General features: G+C 43.0%; 1 protein-coding gene across 1 annotated transcript; it reads left to right on the top strand.

Annotated features, from left to right (window-relative positions):
- Positions 1-239: 239 nt before the first annotated feature.
- On the top strand, positions 240-10,691 carry LOC308155317 (prostaglandin G/H synthase 1-like). Its single transcript, XM_080528618.1, has 11 exons — positions 240-285; positions 426-512; positions 2,095-2,211; positions 4,104-4,244; positions 4,345-4,488; positions 4,680-4,861; positions 4,964-5,047; positions 7,672-7,918; positions 8,270-8,556; positions 8,755-8,902; positions 9,879-10,691. The coding sequence occupies exons 1-11, from the start codon at positions 279-281 to the stop codon at positions 10,226-10,228; spliced, it is 1,794 nt and encodes a 597-aa protein (XP_080384744.1). The 5' UTR covers positions 240-278; the 3' UTR covers positions 10,229-10,691.
- Positions 10,692-11,039: the final 348 nt, after the last annotated feature.

Raw genomic sequence — 11,039 nt, 5'->3', positions numbered from 1 at the left:
AAGCTTGTGACGCCCTCTAGCGTTTGTGGTGCTATAACACTGCCCTGTTTCCCAGTGTGACGCCCTCTAGCGGTTGTGGTGCTATAACACTGCCCTGTTTCCCAGTGTGACGCCCTCTAGCGGTTGTGGTGCTATAACACTGCCCTGTTTCCCAGTGTGACGCCCTCTAGCGGTTGTGGTGCTATAACACTGCCCTGTTTCCGAGCAGTAATACCAGTGCTCGTATCTACCTTGTTCCTCTTGGAGCGAAGTTGGCTCTTTCTCGGACCTAAATTGTGATGAAGTGTGAGTAGGCCGGCTACTTGATTATGAGTTATTCGATTTCCTGACGTTGTTCTTGTTGACATTTTTTCGTTTATCTATTTGTTGAGATTATTTTGCCTATCGTATTTAATCCTGACATTGCATACATGTTTATTGTGAAGCGTGCGTCCTGGCATCAGTGTGCGGGCTGTTCCTTCTGCTCCGGGAGCCTTTCTGCCATGGAGACAGTCAAGTCAGCTCCAACACAGGTAACTAAACTATTGCAATCACTTTTTAGAACAGTAGAAAGTAAAGGGGGGAAAGGATTAACATAAAAGAACATTAAACTCCGTTTAGTACAGAACACGATGGTAGACAAATTCTGCTACAGAATTTCATGCATTTATTCAATGCATTTCATGTCAAGAGCATAAATATAAGTCTTATATTTATGCTTATATTATAAGAGCAATGCTAAATTGATTTATAAGAGCAATGCTAAATTGATATTATAAGAGCAATGCTAAATTGTAGCCTAATTGATAACCGGCAGCTTCCAAGCCTCATGAGCCAAAAAACGTGATAGTTGTTCTGGACTGCATGTCTGTGTGGGCAAGCCTGGTCTTGAGTCTGGTATTGTTTGATGGGTAGGTTTTCCATAACCAATACGTTTTGGTGCTTTCAGGCAGATATTGTTTTTTTTAACAATGCTCGACCTAGGGCCAAGAGCTCACATTACAGTACAGTACACAGGACCAGACTTGCATGTATTGGGAATAGGTTAATCTGATCCTATCCTAGACCTATTTTTTTGGTGCATCATGTAGGCCCTACCTCACGCCATTAACGGTGGGTCTTGAATCTTGTGGTCTCTTGGACTAGATCTTTCATTCACTGTGAAATGTTCAGATCAAACAGGCTGCTACTTTCTACAACTTGAGATCATTTTAGATATGTGCCTTGGTTTACAGCAGAAGAGAATGGAGAGGGAGTGGACAGGGAGTTGAAAACCATGGGGGAGCACTATGTGTTGTAGCATGCTCAAAGGGAACAGGACAGATATCCTATCTTAGATCTGGAAGATGGTGGCATCATGGCTAGGGGAAAGCATGTCAGAGCTTGTGTAGGTGTGAGCCTATGCTTCGTGTTGTTTATTTCCATGGTTTCTATTCTTTATATGAGGTTGATAGTACTTCCCCATGATTTATTGGATACATGGTCCATTAAAGGTTTGCTCTCCCTCGTGTGATATACTGTAGAGAATGCATACGCCTGTAGAGTGCACACACACACACACACACACACACACACACACACACACACAGCATAGGAATGCCTGACACTAACAACATCTCTTCCTTGTATAAATCAGGGGGATTTCACTTTTCCTCCTAAAACTAAACACACGTGAACTACAGGTCACCCCTGTTAGTCTTGTATCTTGTCAGGACATCAATCAACTATGTGTGTGGTGTGTGGTGTCTGTGGTGTGTGGTGTGTGTGTGTGTGTGTGTGTGTGTGTGTGTGTGTGTGAACATAGAACAAAAGTCTTTTTATGAAGGAGGCTAGGTTGCCTCCAGGCTGAAGGAAGAGCTTGTCCACACGAGCTTGTTGGAATTCTATAGTAGCCGAGTTTCAAAGTGGCAAATCCATCACTTGTACGTCATTTGTTATTCATGTTTCCTTGCATCATCAGTAAGTGCTTAACCAAGCCCACATCGGTAATCTCTTGATACCCGAATTTTCTTTTGAGAGAATACACATTCAGATGTTTAAATCCTCTTCTCTCCTCATGTCATGTGTGTCTCAACTCCCTGTGGACTTACCTTCTGTTTCTGTTTCTCCCAACAGTGAACCCTTGTTGTCATTTCCCTTGTCAGAACTTGGGTGTGTGTGTGAGGTTCGGCCTAGACAAGTATGAGTGTGACTGCACTCGGACCGGTTACTTTGGAGAAAATTGCACTACACGTGAGTCATGTATTTTCACTTACTGTAGGATCTACTATACCCAATAATCCTTTTTCATTACTACACATCCGGAAGAATGACAACGATCTCAGCTATTTCCTTAGGATCAGACATCGGGGTTAGTTGTAGAGCTGAGTATAGAAGACCTGATCCTTCTTACAGTGCTTGTGTTACTAGTACTCTGACTACGAGGGAGATATTATCGCACAGAACGTTGACATTTTTCGAACTAATCCGTCAATACTAACAGTCCCGCTATATACCTAACACTTAGGATGTAACTGAGCCTCATCAACGAGCCACCCTCCATTATTATTTCATAATCTGATGTAAATTAATCTGTTCCCGTTTCTTCAATTATATCCCCCCTCTAAATGTTATAACCATCTGTTACTGAGAAGTGGTGTTGATGTGAGCTGGAGCTCCTCTGAGCAGGAGCAGGTTGGAGAGGCCAGGAAGGGAGAGAAAGGAGGGGACACCTCCTGATAAGATTCAGAAGAAAAACATCTATACTTCCACTGGCCTTTCCTGCCTGAAACACGTCTCAATCTTTCAAGTTTCAAGTTTCAAGTTGTATTGGTAGCTCACATTACACAAGTGTAAGAGAGACACATTCTTAAGCTTCAGTTCCTTGACATTGCAGCACAAAGACAAATAAATTAAAAGACAAGATAAGTCAAGATAATAACACAATAATTACAATACATAAGTGATTGCCAAGGGACTTGTCCAAGTTGTGGGAGACAATAAGACAAATGGACAGGAGGATACAATTTAGCAGTACAAATAGTAAAAAAATAAATAAATAATAATAATAATAATAATAATAATAATAGTACAGAATGGAAATGTCATGAGTATTGCACTCGGTGACAGTGGGGTGTAAGAGGTAGAATTGAGCAAAGTGACTGTGAGCTTAAGGTTAGGTAGTCCATATACAGTGGATGTGCTTGGGGATAATAATTATTTGTCTTCAGTCTGTTGGTTAGCCTCTGAGTTTTTGCCCTGAGGCTCCGGAAGAGGCTTCGTCTTTTGGACGGCATCAGATCTTTGATATTGATACTATAAGATTCTTTAGTCAGGTAGTTATTATCTCTGTTTATAGAGCTACTGTACAGAGATAATCCATACATAATGACAGATAGTGTTAGTTAATCACTGAAACCTTTCTCTGTACCTTGGCTGATCTTGTATACGTACTATAGCTAGACGTCATGCAATGAAACTATGCAATGCGGTATGGGATGTGGGATAACTGGTCTAGCCTGTTGAGTTCCTGTGTTTTATCACCCACAATCTCATGACATTATCATTTAAGCCTCACTCCAAATGTATTACTGTGATAAAAAACTGTAATGGGTATTATAACTTAGTCACAATGGTATAAAATGACATTACATCATCTCAACCATAACTCTAAGATTGTTCTTAAACTACCTAGTGAAATAATCTCGCTGGCCAACATGTGGCTGGCTGGCCAGTCAAGCAAGAACCGCTAACCTGAAAGTCTGGAGCCTTTTATTCTGCTGATTAACGGGCTGTGTGATATCTACGTATGTCAGCATAACAACATGGTGCCATCGTGTCTGCTACAGCATTACACCTAAATTCCAGGTTTTACTGCCAAAATACACAAGTGGTTACTTTCTTCTTGGACTTTTCTATCCTGGAACAACACTGGAATCCTGCTCCATTTTACTTGGAGCGGTTTCACTGAATATTTGTCTGGTTTCAGGCTTGGAAAGGGATAAAGACATTAGTTTTTTTGTGCTTTCTCTGTCTCTGTCTCTGTCTCTGTCTCTGTCTCTGTCTCTGTCTCTGTCTCTGTCTCTGTCTCTCTCTCTCTCTCTCTCTCTCTCTCTCTCTCTCTCTCTCTCTCTGTCTCTCCACAGCTGAGTTGTGGTCCACGGTGCGTCACTTCCTGAAGCCCACCCCGGACACGGTTCACTACATCCTCACACACTTCCAATGGCTCTGGGACATCATCAACCAGACCTTCCTACGGGAGACACTCATGCGCATAGTTCTGACAGGTAGAGAGCCATCTTCTCCTGGTACCTGAGACAGGAACCATAGTAAGTATATGAACTCAGGTCAGTAACACAAGTGATTGATTGATGTCCTGTCTTATAGCCCGGTCCAACCTGATCCCCAGCCCTCCAACCTACAACTCTAAGTATGACTACTTGAACTGGGAGTCCTACTACAATGTCAGCTACTACACCCGCATCCTGCCCCCCATTCCTGAGGACTGCCCAACCCCTATGGGGGTCAAAGGTTAGCCTGTCCCTACGTTTCATCATTCAGGCCTGGCTTGCTTCTGCAATAACATCCATGTTTCTTACTGTCAAATGAGGAGAACAGCAACAGCAACCCCACACGACTCAGCAATCGTATATCTGTCTTGATATACGATTGCTGTCTGTCCTTTTTCCTCAGTGTTGTGACTGTGTGTGTTTCTCTTCCAGGCAAGGCTGAGCTGCCCGACCCTGAGCTGCTGGTGAGCAGATTACTCCTGAGGAAGGCCTTCAGGCCAGACCCTCGGGGCAGCAACCTCATGTTCGCTTTCTTCGCCCAACACTTCACGCACCAGTTCTTCAAGACGCACAACAGCATGGGGCTGGGCTTCACCAAAGCCCTAGCTCATGGAGTGAGTTCTAAAAGACTGCCTCTGTTAGGCTATTTAATATTAACTTCTGCCCCTTCAGATATAAAATCAATATATTTATTTTGTGGGTGTGTGTGTGTGCAGGTGGATGCAGGGCACGTCTACGGAGATAATCTGGCCCGCCAACTCCACCTCCGGCTTCACAGAGAGGGGAAGCTAAAGTATCAGGTGATAGAAAAACACTGACATAATATGATTATATTATATAGTACATGTATGGACTAGAGTAGAGTAGGTTTGTGAACCAAGATACATACAGCCATGAATGAGGCATGGACGTTTAAAAGCAGGTCCCCAGTGATTTATTTAGCTTTATTTGCTTTAGGATTTAGGATCTATATTAATGATTAACAGGGCAGGATGCAGGGTGGCAGGATGCAGGGTGGCAGGATGCAGGGTGGCAGTGCCAGGTCCGTAGGCCTACAACACACCTCATACTGTTAACACTAGAACAGCCGTGCCTTTTTTACCTACTAAAAGAGCCGCCTCAGGGGTCAAATGATCCCATCTTTACGATGCTCAAGCTGCTATTTATACACAACGACCACTAGTGGGCCGCTTGTAAATTAGCCTGCCTCCTACACAGAAAAACTGCAGAATAGCTTTATACTAGCTTATCCTGATGTGATTTTGTAAGGATACTGGGTGGCAGAACGCACATATCTAGGAAAATATATAACATTTTTCTTTACTCGCTGTTCAAGTGTTAAAGGGACATTTCACCCATTTTTAACATCAAGTATTTCCAACAGTGTCTACATAATTATGTAAAAACAGTGATTTTCCTTCTACCTTCTATAGTCTATAGATGTAAGAAAAGGTCCTAAGGAAATGACCCCCTATGATGTCATTGGCGGTAAACACATTTTCAGTTTTTTTCAGAAACTACAATGAGTTGTTTGTGGCTGTAGTTTGGAAAATCAATTCATTCAATATTTGTTTTCCCAATGACATCATAGGGGAGTCATTTCCTTAGGACCTTTTGTCTTATCTGTTTGACTACAGAACGTATAAATAAAATCACAAAATGTTCACATATATATGGACACTGGCATGGACACCGTAATGTTGATTACATCCATCAGTGTTTCCTCTATATGCATTTACTGTATTGGTGGCGGGCCGCCACGAAATAATTTCCTCCGCCACTAATTGATTCAGACAGTCCACTTTGATTCAGGCTGCGCAGAAAGGCAGCGAGTTATTATGACCGGAGAACAGAAAAAAAGCAGATTGAAGCTAGATTTAGGCCGCTTCCAGACCAACATTTCGTTACGATTTAGGGCGTAGTTATTTACAATATGTTACAATGTTGCAATTAACCTCGTCGTTTGTGTTCGCACTGCAATCGAGACTGAATCTCTCAACAGGCGCGCGGCGCAAGGCGACGCGCTTTCAAAACAGTTTTGTGATTGGTCCGAATTTAGCGGGACACACGCCGGTGCCTTTAATCCCGTATCCTAATCGAAAATGCAACATCATCAGCGACGACTGTGGGTTATTGCATTTACTGCTTATTATGTTTGTGTTATGCTAATAAATGTAGATCCACACAGGTATACAAACTGAGCTCCGTTTACTGTCAAGTGCCATTCATTCTGACAACACACACACACAGGTCGTAAAGCTCTAACGGACGTACAGAACGTGACGTCGTAAAGTGCAACAAAGTGCTGCAATGACATACTGTCGTACATAACACTGCTGTTCTCTGGTTCATGTTCTTATACCAGTGCTCAGTATAGAGTATTTTAAATGAACATTCGTAATGTATGTCTCTGATGTTCAGGGTCAATTAAATCAGCCTATTTTGTGAAACAAATAATGTTCCCGCTAATGGGTTAACCGAGCATTCTCGCACCTAACGTGCAAGCACCTAGCTTCGAACTATTCATAGCAATATGCGCGGGGCAAAAATAATCTATTGCCTCTAAAATCACCACGAACAGAACGGCGGAGGTACGGGTAAGCAGGGCTCATGTTCTGTCATCAAAGGTAAGAGTTGGTTTTCTTTAACTCAACTGATAGCATTACCTTGCTGTTGTTGTTTACCGAATGCTTCATCTGACTGTCACACTGTGATTTTACTTGTGTAAACAGTTAATGAGTAACGTTAGCCGGTTTTGTGCGTGTTCTCTCATGTCGGCCTACTTCGTATTGATCTTTCTGTGTGTGTGTGTGTGTGTGTGTGTGTGTGTGTGTGTGTGTGTGTGTGTAAAACGCGCGTTCCGCATGTTCCGCTGCAGCTGTAGGATATATTGGTATTTGATCACCTTCTATATAAAATCACCTGCTCGGCTTTAATGACTTAACCGCTATTTAAGAAATTATAATTGTTGCCACCCTATAGTTTTTGGTGAAACTACGTCCTTGTTTTGAGCGCCAGTGCGCGTTTTATGCGCGTGCACGCGAAAAAAAAATCCTGGAGGAAACACTGCATCAATGATTTGCATTCTGATTTGCATTCTGCTGCTATGACTTATTCTATTATTGCTGATTTACACTCTGCTACTACTACTTTACTCTTGTTGATTGCTGATCGTTGTTTTACATCCTGCTTATTTTATTATTGATTGTGTTTTCTACTGCAATGCCAATGTCTAATGAACCATAACCCAAGAATTTTACTCTGTGTGTAGGTACATTAATGTAATTAAAGCAGTTCTGATTCTGATTGTGATTCTGGTATGGTGCTGGAGATAATGACAGTAAGCTGTCCATGAGAATAGATTTATAGTCACAGGACTGAACATGCTACAGGTCTTGTTTACTCCAACGCTCTCTCCATTCAGGTGATTGGTGGAGAGGTGTACCCGCCCACAGTAGTTGATGTCCCCATCAAGATGAGCTACCCCCCGGGAACCCCTCCTGAGAGCCAGCTGGCGATTGGTCAGGAGGTGTTCGGCCTGCTCCCGGGCCTGGCTCTGTTCGCCACCTTGTGGCTGCGAGAGCACAACCGCGTCTGTGACGTCCTGAGGGTGGAACACCCCACCTGGGATGACGAGCAGCTCTTCCAGACCGCACGCCTGATTGTCATTGGTCAGTTGGTTGGAATGCACTGATCTGAGGCTTCCTGTTACTTCTATCGCATTACATTGCCTTTTTTCGCCATTTAGCAGACACCTTTATCCAAAGCCACTTACAACAGGTGCATCTGTCTAAAGTAAGTGAATCATCTATATATATATATATATATATATATATATATATATATATATATATATATATGTCATGAGAACAGAGTCGATGCTAGGACCAGGAGCCATTGGCAGTCACATTGCTAAAGAGGAAGAAGCTAGGAACTGCACTGGTTTATAGCCTGTTTCAGAGCTCATTTGTGGTTGCATAATTACACCAACCCACTCCTCTCTGTGCCTCTGTCTGCCCCAGGTGAGACCATCCATATTGTGATAGAGGAGTACGTGCAGCACCTGAGTGGTTACCTGCTGCATCTGAAGTTTGACCCCACCCTGCTGTTCAAGTCCCAGTTCCAGTACGGGAACCGTATCGCTCTGGAGTTCAGCCAGCTGTACCACTGGCACCCGCTGATGCCTGACAGCTTCCTCATCGACGGGGACGAGCTCTCCTACCCACAGTTCCTCTTCAACACCTCGGTCCTCACCCACTACGGCGTGGAGACGCTGGTGGAGGCCTTTTCGAGGCAAGTCGCTGGCCAGGTAACCAAGGCAACAGCCCAGTCCAACTTATTCGGACATGACTTATTGTTTATTGAGGTGGATTTGTGAAGTGCTACGCGCTAGCTCTCAGAGTTGCTAAGGATCTCACCTTAAGGGTCTCACCATTGCCAACATCATTCATTTTTCAAATGTCAAAATGTCAAATGTCATTCTTAGGTGTAATCCTGCTTTTCACAGATAGGGGGTGGTCATAACATCAACCCCATAGTGACCAGGGTGTCTGTGTCGACCATAAAGGAGTCCAGGCAGCTTCGCCTACAGTCCTTCAACGAGTACAGGAAACGCTTCAACCTGAGGGCATACACGTCCTTCACTGACTTAACAGGTAGGAGAAAAGACCCCAGAACACAACGTTCTAGAACAAACCTTGGTTATGGAGGCTGCAGTGGTACAAGTGAACGCCTGAATCGACATTCTTCACATGTTTGGCCCAGCTGCAGCTGCTCGCCCACTGTGTGAGATATGACAAGCGCTCAATAAACTTTAATCCAAACATTAAGCAGGATCTCTCCACACTGTCCATGACGTATTCAGTGCTGATGTAGCGTGGTAAAGCAGATGACTAATACTGTAAACATTCCTGATAGGGGTTGTATTAGCACGGCATACGGAGACATAACATTCTGCCCCAATGCCCTTTTTTAGATAGGGTTGGAAGAACCATCTCACTGTAGTAACAGTTACTAATATGCTGTTTGTTAATGACTAAGTCTCCAAGGGCATCTTGCCTATTGACAGGTAGATAGCTTTTTACAGTAACGTTTGTACAGTACCAGTCAAAAGTTTGGACACACCTTCTTATTCAATGGTTTTATGTATTTTTATTATTTTCTACATTGTAGATTAATACTGAAGACATGAAAATTATGAAAGAACACATATGGAATTACGTAGCAAACAAAAAAGTGTTAAACAAACCAGAATATGTTTTGTATTTTAGATTCTTCAAAGTAGCCACGTTTAGCTTTGATGACAGCTTTCACACTCTTGGCATTCTCTCAATCAGCTTGGTTTGTCAGTGGAAAAGGAAACTGTGAACACCGCCCAGCATTCTCTTCTCTAGAATACGTGGGAGAAAACCACAAAAAAAGGTGGCTTCTTTGAAGAATCTAAAATATAAAACATATTCTGGTTTGTTTAACACTTTTTTGTTTACTTCATAATTCCATATGTGTTCTTTCATATTTGTGCATGTCTTCAGTATTAATCTACAATGTAAAAAATAGTCTATAAATAAAGAAAAACCATTGAATAAGAAGGTGTGTCCAAACTTTTGACCCCTCTGTGGTTGTTGTGTGCAGGTGAAGAGGAGATGGCCCGAGAGCTGGAGGGTCTCTATGGCGACGTGGATGCAGTGGAGTTCTACCCTGGCCTGCTGCTGGAGCGCACCAGGCCCGGAGCCATATTTGGAGAAAGCATGGTGGAGATGGGAGCCCCCTTCTCCCTGAAAGGTCTTCTGGGAAATCCGATCTGCTCACCAGAGTACTGGAAGCCCAGCACGTTCGGTGGCCCAACAGGCTTTGATATAGTCAACTCTGCCACACTGAAGAAGCTGGTGTGTCTGAACACCAGGACATGCCCGTATGTGGCGTTCAGTGTTCCGGCAGATACAGGGGAGAGTTCCAAAAGAGCGAGTTATGATGAGCTATGATGCTCTCCAGACTTTGCCTCAGTGGATATGCTGCCTCTTGGCCAATTGTAGGATGGATTAATCTGCTGCTAATCATTCGTATGTTTACAACTCCAGTGTGGAAGGCACAGCTGTGCTGTTGTTGCCATCACTCCGACTGAACCGACAGAAAGCTGAGTGTGAAGTACAGTTAACACACACACACACACACACACACACACACGGCTAATACATTTAGAAGAAGACACATGTATGTGAAGAGTTCTGTGCCTCAAACTAAAACTAAAGCTATCAAAGCGGCTATCCCCGTAAAACGTTATTTTGTATCATATCACAGTACTGCTGATTTAGTAGTGATTCAGCGTGTGTGTGCATGTTTGTGCACTGTATGACCAGTATCTATGCACTGCTCCAATACCAAAGGTATGTACTCTCCATACCTGCCCTATGAAGAATACTCGCCCATGAACAAAATAAATAATAAAGCGATTAAAAAATTCATGATTTCTTGAGACACTAATGACATACATTTTGTTACTTTTATAATGCAGATAAAAAGATTGGTTTTGTTTTTTTATGTTCATAGTCTTGGACCTGAAACCCATAAGGCATTGGGCTGTTGTGGTTGAAGGGCGGGCCTGTGTACAGGATGAGAGTCATCTGATAGGACCATAACTACTGATCTGATAGGACTCTACAGGATGTAGGGTTAATCAGCCATGAGGGGTCATTTGACCCCTGTGAGTAAAAACAAATGTTATATCTTTGCACTCAATTAAATTTCAGGACCCTCCTTTCAAGACTTTTCCTATGTATGTGCGTTCTACCACCC

The sequence above is a fragment of the Nansenia antarctica genome (assembly GCF_963989245.1).
Source record: "Nansenia antarctica genome assembly, chromosome: 4".
Lineage (NCBI taxonomy): Eukaryota > Metazoa > Chordata > Actinopteri > Argentiniformes > Microstomatidae > Nansenia > Nansenia antarctica.
This window is presented reverse-complemented; position numbering and strand designations above follow the sequence as displayed.